The sequence below is a fragment of the Haemaphysalis longicornis genome, unplaced genomic scaffold, assembly GCF_048455015.1.
Source record: "Haemaphysalis longicornis isolate Haplotype H1 unplaced genomic scaffold, Haemaphysalis longicornis Haplotype H1 scaffold_1, whole genome shotgun sequence".
Classification (NCBI taxonomy): domain Eukaryota; kingdom Metazoa; phylum Arthropoda; class Arachnida; order Ixodida; family Ixodidae; genus Haemaphysalis; species Haemaphysalis longicornis.
The window spans coordinates 378,240,285-378,266,912 of record NW_027526203.1 but is presented as its reverse complement, the minus strand read 5'-3'; the positions used below and the strand labels follow the sequence as shown (position 1 = coordinate 378,266,912).

The following is a 26,628-nucleotide window of genomic DNA, read 5'->3' as shown; positions in this document are numbered from 1 at the left end:
TGAAATGCATTCCTATAAATAGCAAACACAAGTTCACTTTTCAGGTTTAATTGACGTGCAGACTTCATCATGTAACAAGATCATGCGTAACAGTGGTTCTGTTAGGAACTCGTGCACATCTTTGTTTTAATTCCTTTCACTGCTATTTACAAGGGAGTAAAAGCAAACATCGTTCAATGTATACATACTGACCCACTCTGCAAGGCTGAGTGAGAACATATCGAAGGTGGAAGGGTGCGCTTTGCAGCCTTGCATGAGTATTGATAAAAAAAAAAAAAAAAGGTTAAACTGTAGACTCAACTTTTCTAAAAACAAAAGTGGGAACATCAAAAGCACACCCTTAAAAGAGATCCACCTGTTACATAACATATGGTTAACAAAAATAAATAGACATGCCAACAGGGGAGGGGGCTGAACACCACAGTCTATATTGTACGCACATCAGCAACCACATTAGAGAAGGCAATGTTTTTTTTGAGAGTTTTTGTGCATAAATGAAAAGACAGGATGGGGATGAGAAGCCTGCAGACACTTCTTTTTCTTGAAGAAACGAAGGGAGAGGGGTAGAGAGAAAGAGAGAGAGAGCTGCTGAACAGAGCAGCCAACTGAGTGGGCGAAAATGCGCACGCACGTGAAGGGCAGCATGGCCACGTTGCCTTGTCAACTTTCACCGCTCAGGAGGGCCCCTAGCCATCCAGGCCTACACCATTCACTAAACATGCTCCTACACACTCGAGTCCACATCGCCCCCAGGGGCCTGCAAAGCAGGGCAGCTGCCGTATGCAGCCACTGATGCAGGGAGAGGGAGTGCAGGCACTGCTGAGCAGCACAGCCACGTCCTCCGCTCATGAGTTGGCCTTGTCAGCTCTGCACCGCCGTTGCTCTCACAAGTCAGCCAGGCCCCAAGCAATTCCTTTCTGTCATTTGGACACATTCCTATGCCTTGCATACCTCCCCATTTTCAGAAATTTCACCCCTTTCCTCTAAGGGGAGAAAGAACTAAGGGAGGGGAGAACTGCCACACATAGCAGCCCATGCAGCAGGGAGAGTGTGCAGATGCTGAAGAACAGCGCAACCATGGTCCCCTCTCCTCAGCTGCCCCTGTCGACTGGGCGCTATCACCAGTGGGGGGGGGGCCCCCAGCCAAGCCATGCCCAGGAAAATGTCACTCATTTAGACGCACTCCTATGCACTTGGGTGAGGTCGCTCCCCATCCTCCTGATGGCCTTCAGGCTTTTTCGACTCCAGCTCAGCCGCATCCTCCTTCGAACAGTTTGGCTCGTCCACATCCATGGCCTCTGGACGGGTGGCCACAGTGTCATCGTCCTCGTCCTCCTCCTCCTCTGAGCTGTCCTCCTCGCCAAAGTCCGACGTGTGAATTACTATCATGCCATCAAAGGAGCACAGACACCGGTCGCACTTCTCAATGTGGCACACGCGAACACGGCAGCGCCGCATGTGCTTCTCCTTCAGGTGGCTGGTCAAGTCCTCAACGTCCTCCTTGCAGGCCGCACACCAGCTGCCCAACTCGGGGTCTGCCGCAGGAGCCTCCCTGACGGTGGGGGCCTCTTCTACTGGGTCGGGAGGAGGGGCAGGCGCGGCCACAGGCTTGGGCACAGGCTTCACTGGCACACTGGTGGCTTCCTTTGGCTCAGGCTTGGGTGCAGACTTGGACAGGATGGCCGGCTTGACGGGGGCTGCCGGAACCGAAGGTGGGGCCACCGTTGGCCGCTTGGCCGGCCGCTCTTCCGAGGCAGCGGTAGACGAAGAGCGCTTCATTGCGCCACTATGCACCGTGTACACGTGCGTCTCGAAAAGCTTGTAGAGGTTGAACGTTGCTGTGCACACAGTGCACTTGTAAGATAGGTGAGCCGGCTTCAACACCACACGGTGCACCTGCACAAGGAATCAGACAGTACCAGCAAATGGTGAGACTCGCATAGAAAAAGAGAGAGGGAAAAACAAACGGCACTGTAAATGTCCCATAGAAATTGGTGAGGAAGCAACGTGAACACAGGTGATCGGTGGACAGACTAATTTTGGACTTTGAGGGGAAGAAAAACTACCTAGAATACGGGAATGGTCTGTACAAGGGTACCAAACAAGTCCACATTTCCTAATGTAAACGCTTGTCACCCGTGTCCACTTTAATGCAAACCCTTTTTGATTCACACACTGAAGAGCGGGAGCTAGATTTACAAAGTCTTGATAGCTATACTGCACATTGTGGCAGCATTCCCTGCCAGAACGTCCAGACAAATTCTTTTCCTCAGAGTTAACTACCGATTGATTGACTGTTTGATAGGGCTTAACGCGTCGACGCTACACAAGCGATGAGGTGCACCATAGTGGAGGGCTCCAGATTAACTTTAACCACGTGGGGATCTTTTAACTCTTTTGTTACCGCGAGAAATTGACCGATTTTTGGATGTCTAAGAAAACATTTTTCTCTGCTAAAACATTGGTTAGGCACTAATTACAGGAACACAAAATGCAGATGATTTAATGCTCTTTCCAATAACACCAGTTTTTAAAATGTTCTTGTACATCACAGATGCGAAAAAAACATCGAAATCAAAATTTTTGTCGTGTTGTCGAAGAAAATTATAAAAAAGGATTGTATAAACAAACCACCCGTAGCAGAAAAATTTCTGATATACATTTTTTAGGGAAACATTTCAAAAACACGTCCTAGAAAAAATGTTGACTTGCGGGGAACAGTTTGTCAGATATAAAAAAATGTTAGCACGTGTGGTGCCCGTGCTATGCGGTGAAGCCAAACCTCCATTTCAAAATAAGCGATTTCGGGTGGTTCCCTGGAAGAAATGTGGTCATTATCAGAGGCACTAATTTGTCCCCACATGACATTAGAACATCTTGTCAATGACTGTCTTTGCGTTTACGGTCAGCACAGTATTCAGGACAAGCACGCGATATAGAAAAACATTCGTGCAGTTGAAAACGAAACTCCATGGTTGATGCTTGTTGACGTTCATTTCCAGTTATCTCTCAAAACGTACACTTGTGGTTTAGTATCACCTTCTGAATCACTATTGTAGCTTCGCTTGCAGGAATGAGGTGCAATGCGCTAGAATCTTGCCCGCAAACTTTGGCCGAGTTGTTGCGCAATGAAGGAGTTCAGCACTACGAGCCTCCTGCATTGCAGCACCACCTAAAATTTTTGAAATGAAACAATACCAAACCTGTAGAAGACTCCGTCCGAACAGACAGTTCAAATAAGGAGGAACACTAGACCTCCGGAGATACCCTCGTATGGAAACGAACAGCTGGCAGTGTGTAAGGCCGGTTTAAAGCGCTCTCTCGTCGGAACTGATATCTGGTGACTGGGTGTTATCTTTTGACTTGCATTCGAAGTTCTTATCACAGAAATCGGGTTAGGGTTGGATGAAATCAGCAGCGGCATGCATTTTTCGAGGATCAGTAGTGGACGCTAAAGGTGCATGGCAGGTAGGCTTGAAGTTAGGTAACTGCAAAGTAGAGCTAGATATAAATTTCGCGATGCAGAGACGAAACCGAAACTTGTAAACTGTTTGTGAATGGCCCTGTGGTAAGTAGGATTACAACACAACTTAGAACAACGTGCTCAAAGGCAATAAAACTACCAAAAATCATAAAGTAAACTGCAAATAGCCACTGATTGATATCTTCAGGCGATTTCGGGGATTATTGTGCAAACCTGACGATTGAAAATTGTCTTCTGAGTCACCATTCGTGCTCTGATAACAAAAACCAAACGCTGATGCAGAGTAATTACGAGTGGCACGCATTTTTCCTTTGTAGCAGCGACGCGCGATGACTACGCCCCTTTCCCACACCCAGGTGATGCAAACGCGTGTCAAAAATCACGTTTTTGTTGCAAAAATGAAAACAAAACCGATTTTGAAAGGGCATTTTCTGAGCTAACTCCAAATAGCTTTATTTGTTCCAGAAACGCCTGGAATGCTATGAAAAGGGGCTCCCAAAGTATCGTTCAAATTTAACGATTTTGAATAGGCTCGGTAACAAAAGTTAACGTGCACCGAAATCTCAAACCCACAGGCATTTTTGCTTTTCGTCTCCATCAGAAAAGCGGTAGCCGCGGCCAGGAATCGAACTCGCGTCTTTGTGACTGCGACGGGTAGTTATTAACTACTATCATTATTGTGTTGCCGTTTCCGTGGCACACACATGCAGTGACAAAATAGAGCACAGACCTGGCTCATGTGGGCAACCAGCTTGGAGGCGTAGATGCGGCCACACACAGTGCAGCGGCCGCCGTCCTGGCCCGAGTTGGCCAAGTCTTGCATGTTGGACGTCACAAGACCGTGGGCGCCAAGCAAGTGGCGCTCCAACCCTTGGTCGGTAAAAAACCGCCACTGGCACTTCTGGCAGTTGAGGGGAGGACGCGAGGCAAGCATCTTGGGATGGATCTTCACCTTGTGGATCCACTGCATGTGCGTTCGCAGCTGCTCCAGGTCCTTGATGTAGCCATCACAAATCTCACAAATGACGAAGGCTGCCCCCGAGCCACTGGACTCGAGAATCACGGGTGTCCGTGGCCGCTGGCCTGGCTGGTTCTGCGGGGGCTGGCTCTGTGGGGGTGGCGCCCCAGGGGCACGTGGAGCGGGCCGGTTGGTGCTGCTCCCATTGTTGGAGGAGGGTGCCGGGGCACGGGCCAGGGTGACAGTTAGCTGGGGGCTCCCGTTGAGCAGCGGAATCACCTCCGAGCCACCCCCGACCACCTGGAACACCTGGCTGGACGTGGGTGCGGGCTGGATCAGAGCCAGCCTCGGGCGGCCACGGCCACGGTTCAGCGAGGCAGCCGACGCTAGCTGCTGGTAGAGCGGTGGCGCCACCGTACGGGGCCCAGGCAGTGCTGGGGATCCATTCCGGTTTAGGGTGGCGGTGTAAGTGCGATTTTGAGTGCCCTTAGCCTGAGGTGCAGCATTGCCCCCGAGTGCCAGGAAGAATTTTTCGTAAGTCTTAATGTCATCTATAGTGATGGGTTTGGCTGTAACACCAGGAGGTTGGAAGTCTCCCGACGGCAGCTGGTTCATGTTATTGTTGAAATATTTCTGGCAACGGTTCACGTGACCACTAGCCTTGGTTTTGAGGTTCGTCTCAAAAGGGCAAAATGGGCATTCGTAGAACTGCGGCGGTGGCTCCATGGTTGGGAGTCTGTTGTGGATTGCCTCCATGTGGAATACTATAGCCTTGGCGTCGCGTGTCACAAAGGTGCAGAAACTGCACTGAAGTTCTCGGCGAGAAGTGAAGTGCGGTGTCAGTAGGTGGCCGTCCAGGACCAGGCTTGATTCAGTCTTGAAATCGCACACCCGACAGGGTTTCGCTTTGAAAGTGTACGGGGCATTTGCAATCTTGGATTGCTGGTGGGCCTCAATGAGTTTTCGGTGCTCATCTATCATCTCTTGCGTACGACCACCTGCCTTCTTCATTTCACGCTCCTTAGTCCGTATAAGGTCCCTGTTAAATACTTCCACTGCTCGGCTCAGGCCTAACCCAATAAGAAACTCTCCAGCCGTGCTTCCAAAGAAGTCGGCGACAGAGCTGCCACCTTTTCCCAGTGGTGGCACTCGCTTCTTTTCTGGCTTCTTCTCACGAGCTGCGCCATTCTCCGTCAAAAACCGGTCAGGTTTCTTAATTAGTAGTGGAGTAACTAAGGATGGAGCTTCCAGCAGGGCCTCAAGCTCTTCCATGCGAAAATCGCCAGTCTTGGGCATGGTCACTGGCACATACTTGCCAATTTTGACATAACGACGAAGAAACTTGGGCAGTCCAGGCTTGACTTTTCCCTCTTCATCTGCTCCTTCATCTTCGCTCTCCTCCTGCTCCTCTGGCTCTTCTTTTGCTGCCACTTCTTTGGTAGTTTTGACGTCCGAAGAGTTGTGCGATTCCTCTGAGGGCACAGAGTTCTCTTCTGGGACACCGTTGCGGCCTGGCTCAGGGCTTGCTGAATCCACATCATTGCTGTCATCCGGTTGGGACGCGAGGCTGCCATCTTCCTCCGCCTTGGCACTCTCTGCTGCTCCCTCCATCTTCTCAGCACTGTTCAGCAAAGAAAACAGCAGTGTGACCTTACTTGAGGCATAACACGCAAGGCAGCCAGCCCACAGATCCCAAAGGATATCAGGGTAACAAGCTTAAAAGGTTATTTGATGCATGCAAATGCATGATACTGCCCTTTCTCCTGCAGACCCATTCGAATCCAAAGTTGAGGCTGTAAGCTGTGAAAATGACCGAGCCAATTCTGATTATTCTTTCTTTCTGTTAAAACTGCTTGCAGAAGCTCACCACTGATAAGAGCACACTTGTTAGATCTCAGGACTGCCAAGTGTTTAAACAGGACAAAGAAAGGAAGGTATCTCCAGAATTTGGCCCCTGATTGAATCACCGAGACAGCACCAAAGCATGTTAGGTACTGTGGCACTGCAACATTAGCTCATTAAGCTACATAAAGCACTTTTTACTCATTTTAAACAATACAGCAGGCCACAAATGGGTTCAAGCACAGCTAGGCTCAAGCACATCACAAGTCAGACCAATTATATAGTGATTACCACGGATCACACATTAGAAGCAATACAGATCATATTCAGGCAGAAAAACAAGTTGCACTTCAAACAGGTTTTAAATAGGCTTCAGTAGGATTTCAGGTCAGAATAATCTGATGTGGCTACAAATCTGATATACTCGGAATTAATTGTGAAGGTAATGACAGCCCTTAACTTTTCAGAATGATACTGGCAAGATGTTATAAAATTTTGGTAAGACATAATGTAAATATTCAACACTTTCGAAAGCTGAGTCGGAACAAGAAGTTTTTCACACAATCCCAATAAGAGGTTTATAGCCTCATGCCCTGGTATGGTGGCGACACCGGCGCCTGAACTAGCGCCACCTCCGGCTGGTGGTGGAATTAAACGGAAGTTGACATTGCCAGTGCGCTGTCCCCGCACTGCCCCAGCAACAATATGATGAATGATTGTTCAAACCAGGGGGCTCGTTTCAACAGTTTTAGAGAGATAGAAAATGTTGGCACATTCTTTATAAGAAAACCACAAAAAGTGGTCTCCAGCTACATGCCACAAACAATGTTTACTGCACCTGGGACGAGCTTGCGAGCGCAACGAAGTAGCCATCCGATGTCTCCAGCAACAGTGTTGGGCACATTACAAGTGTGGGCTACGACTTTTATTTAGGCGGGTACAGTGAATGGTTGAGAGTTCTGTTGTAAACACACGGCACACGCATCCCTGCATTAAGATTTCAGCGAATCGAAGTGAAATAGTCGGGGCAAGCTTCACATGCAAAGCCAGGTGTCATGGCTCTGTAAACATGCTGATGCAGTTGCTATGTTCGTCAGCTCATAACTGAACACCGGGACCACTACTGTGAGCCCACTTTCAGCATTGACATTAGCGCTAGTGTTTCCCCTGTCTGCATCAACGAGTCGTGTGAAGTTAGCCGCATATATTTATGTCGAAGCAGCCACCGCTGCCACACGGGCAGAAGCTCCGCGCGTACACGTTGAAAGGGGTAAGCAGCGATGAGCACCATAATACAGAAGAGGAATCAAACATAGATTGTTAACACATAAGCGAAACGTAATATTAAAATGCTCGGCGGCCGCGTCAGTGTGACCACCGTATACGGGCAGTGTTTTCAAGCACAGAAAAAGCTTATTACGCTTTTAACAAACTTCGGATATAACGAATAAATTCATTGTGACGGTCGAGTTCTTTATTAGTGGGCTCGACTGTAGATAGTTTTAGAAGAGTAGAAATAAGATGGAACTCCTTCTCCACCAAGCGCGGCTTGTCTTTTCTTCTTTCCCAGTCCTATGCAAATTGATCTCGGCACAGACTGAGCATGCCAGATAAAAGCTAGAATAAAAGTTATGAGGAAACCTAAGCACTCATTATGATGTAGTGAATGCGAAAGCATTATTGTGCAAATATGGAACGTGTCCCCTCATTACCATTATTTGTTTCCGCTAGCGTCTTTTTTTTTTCCCCGTTATTATTACCGACAGCCTTCGCTAGAGCCACTAGATCAGGTTTGAGAATATCGGCACTATTTTCTCTCAATGTTGAATGCCATTGGTTGAACCGCGTCACGACATTTATGCTTACCCCGGAAGACCCATGGGCACAGACATTTTGGTGCCCCGGTGTTGCTGCGTGCGCGCATTCAATAAATCGTGATTTCCGGAGCGCAGTGTGGCTGTATGACGCATTGAAAGTGAGTTTTTAAGCCCCAGACAGAGTATAGCTATGCCGTGCTACTCTGTACTGGGCTGTTTCAACCGGCCGGAAGGTGGAAGAGGCCTTCTTCGCTTTGCACTGGGAAAGAACAGTGGCCTAGCATAACCCACAGCCACAAGAAAAGCATAGCATATTTAGTGGCTCTAGAGTAACCTAGAGCCACCAAATAAGCTACGCTAGCGTAACCAAGCCTGACCCTGTCGCACCGGCACGCTGTCTTGAAATCCTCGAAAAATAAACACAGCTGTCAAGGTTGCCAAGCGGCACCCAGACCAATTCCGCCCGTCAAGGTTGGCCACAATTGGGCGCATAAGCTGGCCACCCTGGCGACAGGCACCAAAATGACAGCCAGCGTGCACCAGTGTTGTTACTCTAGCCTTCGCCAATGCCCTTGTTAAGCCTGTATCTACAATTAACGTTGCTAATGCTAATGCTTTCACATTAAAGAACAAAATACATCTTTTGCAGCTTTATGCACCCTCGCCAGGATGTGAGTCTACATGGAGTCTGCAGCTTGCCTGGATGGATAGCTAAAGCCTTCAAGATTGCTAAGCCTGGTCAAGCAATAGCAAATGCCCGGGCAGTAAGAAACACCTCTGCACCCATTTCCAAGTGACCCAATATCAGTAATTTGTTGACACCATAGCCAACTATGACACCACTACCCTAATCACTCCATACCAAGAGAATGAAGCCCACACAAGCTTCACTAGTTGCGGTTTTTCCTGTCCCTTCAACAAGTACGTGCCGCATTAACAGCCAAGAAGCACCCCCAGGTCTATTCCTACCCGCTTCCCTTTCAACCTACGTTTGGTGGTTCTGCTCCCCCGGATCCTCGACTGTGCCGGTCGGCATTGCCTCCGTTGGCCCTTCCTCTTTAGTGGACACCATCTTTGGTGCAGGAGCCTGCCTGGAAAAAACAAAGCAAAATAAGCTGCTTCCAACCGCTTTAACATTCCCAGCTGCAGATGTTCAGCAAGGCAACTTCTAATTCGAATAGTCTGGTTGGGTAGGTGGGAACAAGAAAACAAAGAACTCCAAACATAAGGTAGAAACGAGGAATTTGAACATTCCAGAACTAGCTCATTTCCTTCTTCAGGGGTGACTGGGCCATGTTGCAGCAGTACCTTAAGGACAAATGGCAAAAGGTGGCAAGGTGTAGGCATGAAAAAAGCCACTGCAATGGAGACAGCACATCCACACTATTTAAATAGTGTTTGGCATAGCTTTTTGGGCTGCCCTTCGGAGCACATTAGGCCCACAAGTACAAAAATTTATCTTTTTTTTCCTGCTCTGCTTTAAGGCACTGAGAGCGTGAAAAGAAAATTGGAAAGCTGCTGTTGCGTCTGCTCATTTGTGGCCAACATAGCTGCACTGCATAGTCCCCGCTAGGGAATGCTGCCGAGTTGCCACTGAGCTCGCCTTTGCATGTGCACGCACAAGCAGGGCAGTCATGCAGCACGCACTCACAGCAGATGTCCTGGTGTCTTTGCATGTGTTGCTTGCATTAAGTAAAGAACAGCGCTTTTCTTTTTTTTCCTAACACAAGCGAAGCTCATTTGCCGGAGCTCAGCACCAATTTTCTATGTAGCAGTGGACGTGTACCCCGCCCAGGAGCAGAACAGCAAAACAACAGGAGCAGGACAGAAGCAGAACAACAGAGACCTTGCAGAACAGAGACCAGGAGCACAGCAACACAGAGACCTTGCATCACAACATCAAGTGGAATCATGAGAAAAAATGGACCTTTTTCCAGTAGCGATCTGCGCACGCGCGGGCTGCCGGTCCGCCATTCTTGGCAGGCGCCTCGGGCAAAATAAACAAGCGCGCCCCTCGGTTTTCTGCGTAGGGAGCGGCTATAATCTGCACGTTTTCTTTTTTTTCTCTCTTTGGACTCCTCGTAGTGGGATCGTACCTGCATACAATAATGGCTTCCTAAGAAAAGGGGCGAAGTCGCTTGAGACTGACCACGCTTCCAGCACATGGGTGCCAGTGAGGGGGTTACGAAAATGAAAAAAAAAAGGGGGGGGGGGGGCGCTTCGAACACGGCAGATTAGTCACGAGAACGTTCGCCTGCTACCGTGATATTCATGTGAAAGGTGCGGGTGACGGGTCAGTGCGGGAGGGGCAGCAGGACCAGGATATTTTGTGCACGAGTTCTCCGAAAGCCAAACTTTCTTGGGGGTGTGCCTTACTGCCATTTTTAGTTCACCGTGGCGGCCGCTAGAGGGACCGGTACTGGAAAAAGGTCCATTTTATACTCAGTTCCATGCAAAGACCAACTCTGCTGACACTAGCCACCTAATAGAGAAATACTGCAGCCTCATCACATGACTCAGACATAGCTGTTGAGAATGGTACGTAAAAAGGCAACACAGTATATTTAATACTATCACAGCAGGCACAAACAGTTTCCAATGTACAGCACAATTAACGCCTAAAACTTCACACAAGAAGTTGCGCTTGAAATTATGGCAAAAAGCTGCTAGAAATGCCATCTTAGTCATTTGATGGCAGCTTGTGGTTTTGCCACTAGCAATCAACTCTATATTTACAGAGTTGATTGGTAAAGTTGAGTTCTTTGCAGCACATGCGCTTCTGTGTGCATGTGTGGTCTGTTTTCTCCTTATTTTAATCTTTGTAAACCTAAGCAGTACAGCACAGCGTTAAACCTAAGCAGTACAGCACAGCATTTCCACAGTTCAGATGTGCCCACTAGCCCACAAGCAAGCACTCCTTGATTTCATAGACAGTGAGGCCTGCAATTATTTAATCTGGCAAGTACCTACACGTATAAAAATTCCATGGAACATTTGAAGTCCCCGCTACCAGCTCACAGCATATGTGCACAACCCATCATTCCCTTCACTACAGTAAACTGTTTTATGCCGTGTGCCCTTACACACACAGCATGAAACAGCCTTAACAGCCATGATGCCCTTTCCATTTGTGTTCCAAATGATTGTTTCTCATAATTTAGTGATGGCACACGTAAGTGGCTTTAGAAATTGTGTGCCAAAGCTACAACTGGGGCTATGAGGTATGCTGTTGCAGAGGTCTAAAGATTGATTGGGAGCATCTGGGTATCGTTAATGCGACATGAACTATCACACACAAGAGGCACTTTTGTTCGTACCTAACCACATCGCATTTCCTCTACCCTCTATGTGCATTAGCATCAGCAGACTGCACTGGCCCAAAATGTGCCGTTTAGTGGTAGCAATAGAGATATTTTCAAGTTATGTGTGAAGAATAACTGATGCGGTCCATAGGCCCGAACTTTGCTAGCAAGAACGGCTAGCTGCACAAGGGGTGGCATGATGCAAACAGCCCTATCGAGAGCTTTGAAAGCCAACCTGCAACTTGCGATTGCAATATTAACCATAAGTGATATAAAAAATGTGAAAAATTATTAAAACAAGTGATTAAAAAGAAAGCACGAAGTACTGCTGTATGGACAAGAGGCAGCAACAGCACTCCAAACCACTGATAAATTCACGCTCCCATTTCGTAAAATTTGCCTCGACAACCAGGACAGCGTATGCATGCATGCAGAGACAAACCATTCGTAACGGCCCCACTTATAACAATTGTGTTTAGCCACATTGCCAGAAGAATGCAAACAGACAGCAGCCCTAAATATGCATGCATTGCACACTATGAGCATGCAGCTGATCCCACAGACCACAGGGAAAAAAAAAAAAAAAGCCTTACCAATAAGTTTATGCTACCCTCTAGGCCATGGTTTCTCAAAGTGGGTTCCGCGGAACCTAGGGGTTCCACAGGCCCCCTCCTCGGGGTTCCACGAGCCACTGATAAATATTCCCTCGTTCCGCACTCGCCAAGTAACTTAGAGTAGTAGTAGTAGTAGTAGTAGTAACTTTATTGGAGCTCGAGGCGTTTTCAGACGCCAGACGGAGCGGTTCCCAGGTCGCGGGAACCGTATTGGGCCAGCAGCTCCTGGCCCCTGGCCGTCAGCGCGAGCTGGGTCGGCAGGGCGGGGCTGGACCGCAAGGTCTCCCATCGCTCGTGGAGTGGGGTAGGGGGGGTGGAGGGAGGGTACGGCGAACCCGAGGTGCTATCGATCTAAGGAACCTCCATTACGATGCCCAAGTGTCAGTAAGCACATCTCAGTGCACAACACAAAGGCGCGAGCTGCGCAGAAGCTTGTAGTCAGCCAGACTCCGAAAAAGGGCCATGTGGTTAAAACTATTGCACTTAAATCTTGGCCTCACATTACCCCCCTGCACATTTCTCCTGTTTGAAGGTGGGTGCCGCTAGTGTACGCGCTCGCATAAAGTCGATATTCACGAGCAATAAATTCAAAAGCAAGCAAGCTTGCTTCCTTTTGAATTTATTGCACGTGAATCTAGGAATGAAAAATGGCGAGGGGGGGGGGGTCCCTGGCACTTAACGGAGCTTAGCAAGGTTCCCTGGAACCAACATGCCTGAGAACCCCTGCTCTGCTCTAGGCTAAGGCTTTTCATCGTACATGCTTAGAGAGGCAACGACCAATTTTTCAGACCTGACGAGGACGAAGAGGCCATTATATCAGGCCAGCTGAAAAAGCAATAATATGCTTGTGGGTGGTTCTAATATAAAGAGGAGAAGTAAGGAATACGTGTGCCCTTTGGACTGTGGGAAAGAGGGAAGAAAGGAAAACCACAAGTCTGATAACAGCAGCTTTGCAAGCTAAGTGCCATCAAGACAGCGAAGTCGCTTTCTTGTTCAAAAGCAGTGTTCACGAGCAGTACTTTCTCTTGAAGCATGGACGACAGTTTGAAATGCGCCACCGCTGTTGTCCTTCTGGGCTATTTCGCAATGCTGATAACAAGGAGGCCTCTCCTGCATTACAAGACACATGCGCCAGGTTGTAGGCCCCCTCATTACCAGGGGGCCCTGAGTGACCGGGGACCCATAGTGATTGGACACGAACGTCTTGCTGCTGATCCCTTGCGACACAGTACTTCAAGGAACCGAGCCAGGGTGGCCCAGTGAGAGCTTGGATCATGCTAGCATTGTCGGTGTAAGTAGAATCGTCTTAGCGTCCAAAGGGATCACTTCTGATAAGCCAAGGGTCCAACAAAGGCTACTTCTATTGCCTGCAGTTCAAGCGCAGTAGGTGTCTCCTCGAGCTTGTAGACGTGTGCCAGGAATCATTCACATGTTGCCTAAGGTCCTCGAAAGTGCCTGACATAGAAAATGGGAATTTATTATTACCACGGCCAGCGTCGGAGAGCTATTATATAAGCATCTGAATTTTCACACAGCCCCAATAGCAGCTCAATGCCTGGATACAGGGTGCCCTTATGAGGCAAGACACACAAAAAGTGGTGCACACCTGGAGCATAGATTGACAAGTATTTGCTTTGGAAACATATTGCATGAGTAGCAACATTTCCCTTTACTTTTTGCAAGTTTCGTGAGTGAGTAACTGTCCATATTCTTAATTGATAATTTTATCACTAACATTGCCATAAAAAAGGTAAATTGGCTTTCAAGACACTTTAAACTGCTGTTTCCTATGTGCTACCCTTGCCTGGCTGTTTTTACACTGGTCTTTTTCCTGTGCTGGCTGTTCTACTTTTCCTTTAGAGAGTGCACAAAATATGAAAAAAAAAAAAAAATTACATGGCAGTGTGCCCGCACCATGACTAGGGAGCCTACATGCCTCAATGCCCTGCGGCAGACCGTGGAGAAATAAAACTCACGTGCGCCCCTAAGCCCCGCTCAGTGTCAAAATGCCAGAGGCACTGAAGCGCCACAGGTGGATACAATGCTGGAGCCAGCTGCCAGTCATGGGCACGCTACCCATAAAAAGTAACAGTGTTACAGTTCCCGTTACCCAAGTAGCTGTTACAGCAACAGTTAGAGAGTTTCAAAAAGTAACTAGTTACAGTTACAAGTAACTGAGTAACTAGTTGCCGGTAACGCGTTACTAGTAACTAGTTACTGCCCAAGACTACCCAAGCTGCAATGCCTGGGTCACCGTGCACGTCACGGAAAGACAGATTTGTACTCCAAGGGCAGCATGAAGATGCACTTTTCTTTCTCACCACTACCAAAAGTTGTAAGGTTTAGGCAAGCTACTGCGCCTGCTTGCTAGTAGCTTTATAGCTTGCTAGTAGTACGACCAGCCTTACAGATAGCGACCTGCCCATCGCAGCCAGCGTCAACGGGAACCAGCGTGCCGAAAAACTGCCGCGTAGGGCCGGCACATTCCGTCAGGTGAGGCTAGGTTTATTCCCCAAACTCACCAGCTTCGCTTCTCTCGCTGTGGGATCTGCAACTGCTCGCATAAAAAGTAGCCATCGTACCAATGAATGCCGACTGTACAGATTACTACCTATAAAATTGGCCAGCAAAGAGAATTAATGATTAAGTCTAGACCGGTTTCTCAGCTACGCAAACACCACTGTACACAAGTAAACCGCACTACTACCATGTCTACCAGCACAACTGGCATTTGTTTTACTTTTGAGAATTTCCATTTATTCAAAGATTCTGAAAGTTTGTCAACTTTTACTTTACGTAGAGGAGCTTTCTTTTGACGTGAAGCTCATCTATGCACACATCAAAGTTCACGGCGAAGGCTCAAATTTGTATAAACACCCCAAAAGGGCCATTCTTTGCGTGGAGGGGCCATCATTCTTATGGGAAAACAACGTTCTTCCAGCAAAGACAGCACTAATCGACAGCACCCATTTGAGCAGCTTGGCAGTTTCACCATAACTGGGGTGCAACGCTTGTAGGAGCTCCCTCAGGATGGCTTACAAGACCAAGAAATGGCAAAATTGGGTACGGCAGCCGGCCCCAGTCAATGCTTGTGGTAAGAACCAGTTGTTTTCAGGATACCTTTTTGAGCCCCTGCCCCCATACCGAAGCGGTGGGAACCTGGTGAAAACAAACTGGCTTTACTGTGTGCCTACTGGGCTTGCTCAGCTGTACGCAATAAATACCATTTCATACGATATGTTCACTGAAAATACAATGGAAAAATGTTTCAGGATCTTTCAGCATATTCTTTCATGAAAACAATTCTTTTGGCTCGGCTTGTCGTCGAGCTTATAGATTTTGATTAGGTTGACTATGACCTACAACCTTGGTATCACACTCACTGCAGCTACGTTTTCAAGAATCACTATTCAGGCTGCGACTACACTTCCTCCACCGAAGCTGAAGGCCAATCAAGACTGCGCAAGACATTTCTGACGCATGCTCGTTTTTTGTTGTTATACTCGTATTATGCGTCATAAGCCAATGGGAATTGACTGCACGCTGAGTGCATCCTCCTGCTTTTCCTTTTTCTTTTGATGCACTATATGAAACGGTGCACACAAAGTGCTTTTCCTGTTTACTTTTTTATCCATGCTAACAACATGGGCTGAACATTTTGGGGGTTTTATTGTTTCGGATCTATCACCACAAGCCAGCCTAGTTGGAATTGACGCATCTCGACGAATAGCGCACACAAACGGAGGCATGAAAGGAAAAATGAACAAGCACTTCAGATGTACGTGCGTTATCGAACGCGTAGAAAGCCACGGAATGCATTAGCAGAAGGTTAGCAGCTATGCACACTTTTTTGCTGGTGACATCCGCGTGGGCGCGCTTTAGGTGGGCGCCAGCAGCGTCGTGCTTTTGCCAACCGAGCAAAGTAACCATTTCACATTAAAAAAAAAACTCTTACTTAAAGGGGCCCTGCAGCACTTACCATCGACTACTCATAATGTATTTTGGCGTAAAGTTGATTGCCCCAGCAATCTCCTCCCGCAAGAATTATGAAAATCCGTTCACTATCACCGAAACTACACGCGATGAGAAATCGCTCATAATTGTTCCCTCTCAACTCGACCGTGGACAACGCGACAAAAGCTGCGCGCTCTCTCCCGGAGAGGGGAGCGACTCGCGGCGTTCTCTTCGACGGCCTTCAATATATCACAGGCCAGGGGTTTTTATCCTCTTCTCCGCAACGTGAAGGAGTCTATATCCGGTCTGGGGCCACAAAAAAGCAGGCATGGCTGCCTGCTCTCAAGCGCGCGCTCAGGCTGGTAGGGCATTTTTGAAGCAATAAACATTTGTTGTCAAGTGGTCTCATTAAAAGGGGAGTATTGAGTTTGTCACCCAAACTCCACGGGCACTCAAAACACAAAAGAAACGCCAAAACTGTGTGTACAGGTTTAGACATAGAAGAGGTTGGTACACAGCGCCGACGACGGCGGATCGTCACACGAAATGCGAGAAATAAGCCGCGCAGTTGACCAGCGACATCCAATAGGACAGCCATGGTGGCCTCAATGACATCGTTTAGGCCATGCCAGGAGTGCATAATGAAGAAAAATGAAGAGAGCGCGGTTGGTTTTTCCACGTCTTTCCCAGCGATTTGCGCGCTCACCGCTTCACGTGCATGTGTAACATTTGGCTAAGGTATTCTTGGCAGTGTGATCTAAACGTAGCGCAGGTTTACTTGCATTGCTCAAAGAGTGTTGCAGGGTCCCTTTAAGCAAACCGTCGAGCCCACAGAAGGTGTGCACTTCCCTCTGGGTGAATCGGCAAAGACTGACCACAATGAGCAGAGAAAAAGACAAAATAACGATACCTGGTCAAGCAAACTCATATACAGCAGAGCAATGGGGATCAAATGCAGCACCACCAGCCGGTGCAGTGGCATCGGAAAGAACTAAAAAAGCCAAACAAGAAATAACAAATTCGGCACGTAGAATCTCTCAGCATGGGCAGGTCGCTATCTATAAAGCCGATCGTGCTAGTACCCTACTTGTACCAACGCTGCATCTGGCCGAAACACAGCGTTGAAGCAGACCACGCTTTGCAACAACACATTGCTCGTTACAAACAGCTGCAATTGTGTATAATCCCAACCACCTTTTTGTATTTCACTCAATTTTTTTTTTCCCACAAAGAATGGTTGCAAAAGAGGTGGCACAATGAAGACAGCTGTATCAGTTGTTATGGAAATCAATCTGCAACTTTGTGGCCACAATATTGACCATAAAAATAATAGTGTCTAGAGTTATGCCCGACGGAACCCAGAATTGAAAACTAAAGTTACATCCGACAGAACTTTAAGCCAGAGTCTAGAGTTACGTCCGGTTTAACTTGTAAATGATTGGAGTTACATCCGACGGAAATAAAAATTAAAGGTACGCCGGACGTATCTCGACCCCAGATGTTAAAGATACGTCGAACGTACGCAGACCCCAAAAATCTTACGATACACCAATATGAAGTCCCTGCTCCGTTGGAGGGACTTTACGTCGGACATAACTCGATGCCCAGAGGGTAAAGAAAGGTACGGCGGACTCACAGTGCAGGCCCGTCCGACACACCCGCAGGTGTATCCTGAAGTTGTGCTATGTGGTTCCCTTGGTCGCTCGATTGTTCGTCTTGTTGGGCGTCTGTTGGTGCGACCCTGCCTGGCTTTACTCGTAAACACAAGTCCTAGGGTCGAATCCCCCTGGTTTTCTTTCCTTTTTTATTATTTTTTGAGACAATGACCATTGTTATGCATTTTTCTATAATTTTTATAAGATAAACGTTCTTAGGTGCCAGCCGCCACTCGTAGGTTTTCCCCCCGCACGCAGAGCGAAAAAAAGAGGACCCATCTGTAGCTTGTGATCTATGTCTGTGTTCTTTTAATCAAGTCTGTGCTTCCTTGACCAGCCAAAACAGTGTGTTTAATCGGCACAACCCACAACTGTGAAACATTCACTCTGTGTGCACTGTAACAAATTTAACTTTCGTTCCTCTTTCATAATGAGTTTATGGTCAGCCTGTCCTAAGTTCCCGAAAATTAAACCATGTTTTTTTTTACACTGTGTGGACCGTAAGCTAAATGATACCGCTCCACATCAGCTTCCAAAAATCGAGTGATCGTTGCAGTGCTTCGTGTAATGAAAAGCAGCGCAATACGTACCACTGCCGTCCATCTTCTAAACATGATGCAGAAATGCATAGCAATGGTCATTGTCTCAAAAAAAAGTAAAGAAAATTTTCGGGCTGGGGATTTGAACCTAGGACTTCTGTTCACGAGCTCGAGAGGGTACCTCGTCGCCACGAAGCCAGACTACATCCCATCTTGAACAGCTGCTTAACAAGACGAACACTTGAGCGACCAATATCTCAGTGGTAATCTCGTCCGATGTAAATCGCATGAGATCACACAGGAGGCTCTTCCTCCATGGCACCGGATTTGCATTTCCAGAAAGAACCACATAGCACAACCTCATGATGCACCTGCGGGCCACCCGACGGGCCTATACAGTCATCCACCAGCTAAGTCTGCCGTGCCTTTCTTTTTAGCCTCTGGGCATCGGGTACGTCCGACGCAAAGTCCTTTCACCAGGGAAGGGACTATATTCCGACGTACCGTAAGATTTTCAGGTCGGCGTACGTCCGACGTACCTTTTTTTAATTTTCACTTACGTACCAGACGTAACTTCTATCATTTACAGGTTAAGCCAGGCGTAACTCAAGACACTGGCTTAAGGTTCCGCCGGACGTAACTTTAGCTTTCAATTCTGGGTACCATCGGACATAACTCTGGAGACTGGTTTGAGGTTCTGTTGGATGTAACTTTAGTTTTCGACTTTGGGTTACGTCGGACGTAACTCTAGACACTGCGTAAAAATAAATGGCCAGAAATTAATTATTCAGCAAGACATTACTGGCGTGTAATGGTGCTCTTTGTGATCTCATATTATGTTAACCGTACGCTAAAAATATGCCAACAATGATGTTACAGCAGACATTAAACTGTGTACCATTGATAAGTTTGTCTATTTTTTTTATAATCAAAGCAGCAGTAGGACCTACACAATACACTGGCTACTTGATCAGAAGCGAAACTCCACATCTCACAAACAGCTACAGATCCATCGCACTCAAGAAGCTCCGCTAAGTTTGCCACAACTGCTTTCACATTTAGTTTGTGTATGCACGTGCATGAGTATATGTTCTTGTGCTGAAGTCTTAAAATAAATACGTTTCCTCAATAATCACCTTTTTACCGTCTTCAACATTGTGTACAGCCATACTGTCTTAGAAAGATCCAAAAGCGTGGCAATTTCGTTTCACTTTAATTTAATTTTATTTTTTAATTTAACTGTCTTTAAACGAAGAAACATTAAACACTGAGCACATTTTATGCAAAACTCTATACAAATTTCTGTGCCTCTAGGATCACGTGTGCTCCACGATTACCTCCAATCCACGTACATAATCAGGGAAGGCACATGCAAAAATTGTTTTGCTAAGGTTTCCCATTGCTACGTGTCGACGCTAGATACCAGATTTTTGAGCCACAAGGCTCACGTTAGCAAACTGCTACACCGGACAAATCCCAAGAAAATTAAGAGAAAATGTGTTCATGCCTCAAAAATTCTATGACACCTAATCACTCCTTATTATGTCGTGGATACAAAAGCATTAGTGTTTAAATGCTGAACAGATATGGCAAGTTGGCTGTCTTCGCCGTGTACTGGTGTTCCGCTGCTCCCATTGCTCTTCAGCGCAGAATTGCTGTAGATGACCACGTTTCACAGATGCTGTCGAGGTAGATGGTTCAGGGTCCACCACCGTAAGATCAAGTGTCCCATTGAAAACAGTGCGACCGTTTCATATAGTCATGACATGGTTCCCCGAGTGGCGCCACCTTCTTCCCATCAGCCAGAACGGTAATTCACTTTGTCTTTCATCATCATACTTTTCTTTCTGCATCTTTTTTTTTTTTTATCTGTTGCTATGACGGTGAGGCTTGTTCAATCACCTAATTGTTAGCCCTTTATATACACTACTAGCGGGAACATCCTAGCTACTTGTCCAAATGCTACTTCCGTAATTTGGATGCTCAAATCACTCTGTAGGTCTCAGTACGGGTCGCTAAGACATTTCTAAGTTTCAGTTTTGACAAAACGAACACCGAGGTGACCGCCATGACAGGAGGGCGCTCGTGACGTCACCGTTCTCGTCGCACCTCTGCCAGTGTGGACACGCGGGCAAGCGCCCAGACCAGCCGTGGTCTATCACAGACAAATTTGTATATATTATTTTTATAATCAAGAGCAGCAGTAGGACCTACACAATACACTGGCTACTTGATCAGGAGCAGAACTCCTCATCTCACAAACAGCTACAGATCCATCGCACCCCACCACCTATACGCGACGAGCAGCATGACGTCAGTCCAAAAACCGTGACGTGATACACATGACGGAACAGCGCGCGCCAACCGCAGCCAGCGCGTTGGCCCAGTCACGGGGGCCCTCACGTCTGGAGTTTTGGGCCAGGAGGAGCAGATGGCGTCATGCTGATGCCGATGGTGAACGGGTATCCGATCTGAGCTTTCTCATGCGTGCAAAGATTAAAATGGTTGTAAAATATGTTACACTAAGCGGTTACTGTTGAAACTTGATGGGAGATATCTCCATATACAAAGGAAGCCTTTTACACAGTTATCTCAGCTTTGAAATTTCGTGCCCACACTCCTTTAGGCTGTCAGTCATTTAGTGTGTTTTCCATAGGCCCTTAGTGGGCCATCTCTTGGCCACTGTGGCAACTGTTTATAAAATTCGGTAATTTACTATCAACTCCTTGTTTCCGTGATCATTTTCGCCAGCAATGGATAGAGATCAGTGCAGACTGCTGCACTAACAGCTGTCATTTTCAAAGTTGGTTTTGCCACAAAGTAAGGGTAGTCCATTTTGAGAGGGTACACAAGAACACGACCGGTAACCGCATGGTGCATTAACAGCTGTCGCATGTTGCACACCTTCTACTATTGCATCATGTAGTCACTGCCCACTTCATTTTTGGTGCAGATAGAATTTTGTTTTGCACACAGTGCTCATATAACCATGTTCTTTATAATTATGTTATCTTTACGCTAAAAATATGCAGCCAAAGTCTACATACCGGAAGCGGCACTACGATAATTTTTCTACATGTCAGCCTATTCCCAGAAAGCTTGACTGTGCGTTGTTCCATAGGATATAATGCTGGGCTGCTCAGGAAGACAAGCACTAGAAACAACCTAAGTGCAGCAGCAAGTTATACCTAGACAACTGCCTTCAGAAATACATTTTTATGTTCCTAAGCCCCTATGCTATTGCCCACACACTAGCCCCAACACAAATTGTTGTGCAATTATTTAGGAAAGTCATGAAACACCCTAAGCGCCCCCCCCCCCCCTTTTTTTTTGTCCAAGCAACCCCGAACTCGAATTCTCTATTCCGCAGAAAGAGACCTGATAATGTTTTCACATCAGAGTGATACGTGAAAAACGCTGAAAAAATACAGCAAGAAAAACTCACTTAAGCTGAATTCTCGCATATAGACTCAATGCAAAGAAAAATCCAACTAACATGAACAGCCTCAGACGCACATTTCTGTTAAGAGAAACTTTTGTAGCGAATATGGCAGTCTTGCCGGGGCACCCATGCGACTGAAGATAACACAAAAAAATAAAAAGAAACGCTTTACAATGAATATGACTACCTTAGAAGGGCTGTCTTGATGGGCACAGCTGTCTTGAAAAGGTCCCCGAGGTTCCTTCGGAGGACACTTCTGACTGTGACAAGGTTGCTAGCACAGAGCCTGCACCTACGACGTGTGACGCAGCAGATGCTTGTTAAAATTCCTTAGTGAAATCTTTGAGCATTAAGAAGGCGCCGGAGGATTGTTAAGCTCATTAGGCAAGATGCCGGTTTGCACAGCAGCCACTAACATGAAAATGAAACTAAGTAAGAGTGCTTAAAGACAGTTTTCTACCAAGTTGAGCCAAACAAATGTTTTTTTTTTCTTGGCTATTTTTACTAAACGTTGTCCACTCCGTTCACAGTTTTCAAGTAACATCTTTGGATGCAATTTCTGATTACATGAACAAGTCCTTTTTTTTTTTTTTTAACAAGAGTTTACTGTAATCTGAAACAGGCGTTGCGCTGCTGAGCACGAGGTCGCGGGTTCGATTCCCGGCCGCGGCGGCCGCTTTTCTGATGGAGGTGAAAAGCAAAAACGCCCGTGTGTACGAGATTTCGGCGCACGATAAAGATCCCCAGGTGGTCAAAATTAATCCGGAGCCCTCCACTACGGCGCGCCTCATCGCCTGCGTTGCGTCGGCGCGTTAAACCCCACAATCAATCAATCAATCAATGTAATCTGAAACAGCCTTTCAACCCTGTGTTTAAACTGCAGCGCCAAGGGACTAAATTACGTCAGCTCATGAAAATGTTAACATTTAGAGGATAGCACATCCCATATTGCAAACAGGCATGCCTATGAGACAAATGTTTTTCTTGTTGTAACGTATTTCCCCAGCAACGAATCAACGCACCAAACGTAAAATGAATGACACAATTTAAATACAATATTTTGTCGCGCATGCAAGGGCAGAGCAACTTTTTGGGGCAGTATCAGATGACCTGTGCCGTGTCTCAACCTGAGCAAATCTGATAAAACTTGCCAGGCAATAGGCCAGTTGGTGCCCTGCGATTCGCTGGCACTGTGAACCCACACATTCCCTTAAAAGTTAGGCCCCCCTTAACATACCTCTAGCGTCAACTGCACAGCCGCACAATTAGGTCGACTTTTCCGTAGGCTGGCTTTTCCACACAACGTCGAAGCTGCGCACAAAAGCCAAGTGCACCAAGAGCATTCATAAAACAAGACTATGAACAATTTTGTGCGAGCAAATGGCTTTGAAAGTATGCCCTGTGACAAAAACCATCGTCAAAAACCGCTAGTCCAGAATTTTTTGGCACATTCATGACAAAGACTCACTGACATAATCGCAGGTACCAGTCAATATTGTGCTGTACGCAAATACGGCACTACATAAGCATAGAGGGAAACAAATTCCTTTTGAGTGTTGTGGTGATCAGAGAAGTGGCAGTGGTCAGTCCCACGGAAGGGGTATGTGCCAGTGAAGGCGAAGATGCGGTGCGGAACATGACCTCGGGCAGAACATGAGGGGTGGGGCTGGACTAAGTGTGCGCAGCGGGACCTGCTAAGGAGCGGACGGGACCTGCTAAGGAGCGGACCTTGGGGGAACGGGACTTCTAGTAAAGGTGTGGTTTTGCAGAGCCTTGGTGTGTTTCTGGGGAACCGCGGCTGGCCCCACGTTCAGGGCGCCAAATGTGGTACCGGGGTTCTTGCACCCGACCTTACTATCAGACAGCAGTGGCTTTGACAAAGATCTGCACATGCAGACAACCAGCAGACATCCTGGAACATGCAAGCGAGCTCTTGTGCGCAAAGGTAAGCATCTATCTAGAGTGAAAACCTGCCCCAGAGGTCTTAGCCCAAGGTCAAGATGTCAACGATATATCAGTGCATGCCTGGCAAAATGAAACAGCTTCGTTAAATGGCCACTGAAGTGAGTTGTAAACATTCTCCATTTACATTTCTTGACAAGAAAAGTGCATTCGAAAGTATCATTTCTCTTGCATCAACCTCCCTGCCGATCTGCTGACACCTCGAGACACTGGCAAGTCTGCAGGGCTACACTTAAAGAGGACTGCTTTCATGTTCAACCTGCACAACCTGCCCGTGAACAAAGAAACCAGTGTGACAACATTACAGTGGTTGATTCGGCAGCCACTACCACACGCTTTCATTTCTTCCACTAAACAGTTGATGTATTACACGTGAAACTGCAAAATGCAGCCACAAATAAAACTTGAATAATTCAATTCACATCAGTGCCCCTTAGACATTGGAGCCTTTCAAGGTCAACTATATGAGCACCTGAATCTGGCACTCAAGAGCAATTAAGTCTACTACTATGAGGAATGCCTGCACTGATGAAAGCTTTGCAGCTGCACTAGTAATGGTAACACTAAGACAAACTGACCCTCAGAACTTGGTCTCACAATTTTTCTATCATCCGTCTTTTTTTTTTGCTTTGCTGTCCATTGAAAGATTGCCACAGAGCAGACGCATGTGGGTGTTTGTATAGACCTTATGCAGTGTAATTCCGCACATCAAATTATCTATATGTTGGACCCCTCTTCAATCCCCTTCGAATACAATGAATCTTCGTAGGACTATTTGTTCTCACTTAAGCTACTCCCCTCGTGCTTATGTCATAACCGAGTCGGTGAATTGTGCCACACAACATCTAGCACCTGCATTCAAAAGGGAATCAAAAATATGGCTCTGTCTGAGGACAGCTATCCGCACTTGAACACAGAGAAGCACTACCACCACTGCACTCTACTAGTGTGCTGAAATAATTAAACCACATGCGTTGTTCCAACAAATTTGCCTAGCAACAGTATGACAGCTGATCAAGGCAGCACTCTATGGCTGAATTACAGCAATGAAAAAGACTTCTGCAGACACAGTGCATTTTCAAAACATTCAACACAAGAGCTCTGAAACACCCGGACATAGCGAGTTGGAGACGGGTATGAGCAAGGTGGGCTGGTGGATATGGCTGCAGCATTTCGTACAGAGCAGCAGCCTTTCTATGTGGGGTGAGTTTATTCCCCTGGAGAGGCACGTACAGCACGACCCTCAGGGCAAAAATGGATCACCCATGTGCATATCTTATATGCTAGCCTGTTACCCAACTCTTGTTCACACCACTCATTTAACCTCCTGTAACTGTACGGATAAAATGACCACAAATCAGGTTTCTAAGCTCATTGGTAGTGTTTTCCAGGAACTGCCCAATATATGTTACGAGGTACAGGTGTTTCCTATGGTGTGTTCATACCAGAACCTAACAACAGGTATGGCAGTGCAGCCAGGCAATGCAAGAACCCTTTTTTTTCCTACTAGGCTAGATATATTGAACCCAGCCAGCTCAGAAATCCTCAACACATTGCACTCAGCGTCAATCTAACGTGACTAACTGCACGCATAGTAAAAGCGAAAGAAAAAACGCACAGGTTACCTTACCCTCAATATTGAGGTCATAATACTTAGAGCAAAGTAACCAGGTGATATCAAGAGCTTCTTATCTAAACCTTTAACAGCAACGCGCGACCAACCATGCATAATCACCAGTAGACGTGCTTTAAAGGCAAGTTTATTCTTTTATGGGAAAGAAAAAAAAATACCATTTGTGGTCCAGATGTTGCAGTTGCTGCAGCGGAGAACTTAACGGACGTCCTGGCGAGCCTGTGCCACTCTAGCGGCCAGGAAAAAAGAGGAAAGCGGCATAAAAATCGAATTAAAATAACTTAGCTAGGAATACCCCTATTTGAAAGTTCGGCGACCGCACAGCTCGTGCTCACACACACTGCACGATATCTTCGGCTAATAAAGACGACACAGACTGCTACACCTCGGGAAAATCAGTACTCGAGCATCGAAGACAAGGTAGGATACTGCACCAGTACCTTCTGTAACCACAACAAAACAGGCGCGAAAGCTAATCCTGAGCTTGTTTGTTTATATATATCGGAGCCTTCATTTAGGGTCCTAAGCACGATATGAAGTGGTGCCTTGGAGGCAATGTAAAACAAAGCTGACCCAGAACAGAAAGAAAACAGACTTCCCGGAATTCACAGAAATCAAGTAAAATCTCACGTATGAGCAGCTTTTCAAAAAATTGACACAGAAAAGGTCAGTGCAACACCTTATACAATAACGCGAGGTTCCACCACCGGCATCGTTTTTTTTTTTTTTTTTTTTTGGCGCGTTATGATCGGCGAGAAAAAAAAAGCGGTACGTGGAACACACATTTGCCACACGCTCTACTAGAGCATTTCAGAGGCAGCAACATTTACTCGGAACAAATGTTAACAGTCAATTTTTGGGCGCAGTAGAACCGCTGACAGCGAGAAGTCCGGAGAGCGAGTATCCGGCTGACGAACCCGGCTGGAGACGTTTGCCACACGAGAGGGCGTCCGTACTCCGTACTCCGTACTTCTCACTGCAACTTCCCACGGTATAAAAATCCATCGTCGTTTTATACGTCCCAACGAAACACAGTACGAGTTTAACTGACGCGGCTAACATTTAAATTAAATGTGACCGCACTGAAATGAACGGATATTCTAGACGTGAATACTTCTTTCAAAATGTGCTGAAATAAACCAGCCTATTGGAAAACAGGCTAACTAGGCCTAATCCACCCTGTAAGCCGCTTCAAATCAGCGATGCCGGTAAATGCCTGTCTCCGCACAATTTTTCTAGCTTGTCGGCTATCAAAACGACAAAAAAATGCGTTCAAAGCACTTCAAAAATCTGATGTCGCTTACTTTTCCGCAAAATCTCCCGACAGCAGCGCAGGAAGCGGCTCGGCGGCAGGGACGCTCCTGCGTACGCGAACCAGCCAAAGTGAATACCAAAATGGCGCCCGCAGGTCACGTGACGTGGCAAG

General features: G+C 46.9%; 1 protein-coding gene across 6 annotated transcripts; it reads right to left on the bottom strand.

Annotated features, from left to right (window-relative positions):
• Positions 1–26,628, bottom strand: LOC144155152 (uncharacterized). Of its 6 annotated transcripts, XM_077686422.1 has the most exons (7): positions 26,507–26,628; positions 25,361–25,431; positions 22,845–22,918; positions 16,882–16,962; positions 9,091–9,192; positions 4,215–6,063; positions 1–1,896 (listed from the first exon to the last, which is right to left on the bottom strand). In XM_077686422.1, the coding sequence occupies exons 5-7, from the start codon at positions 9,171–9,173 to the stop codon at positions 1,186–1,188; spliced, it is 2,643 nt and encodes an 880-aa protein (XP_077542548.1). In that variant the 5' UTR covers positions 9,174–9,192; positions 16,882–16,962; positions 22,845–22,918; positions 25,361–25,431; positions 26,507–26,628; the 3' UTR covers positions 1–1,185. The 6 variants fall into 6 exon arrangements, with proteins under 6 accessions (XP_077542548.1, XP_077542546.1, XP_077542549.1 ...); XM_077686420.1 differs by lacking the exon at positions 16,882–16,962; XM_077686423.1 differs by lacking the exons at positions 16,882–16,962; positions 26,507–26,628 and adding an exon at positions 25,986–26,004.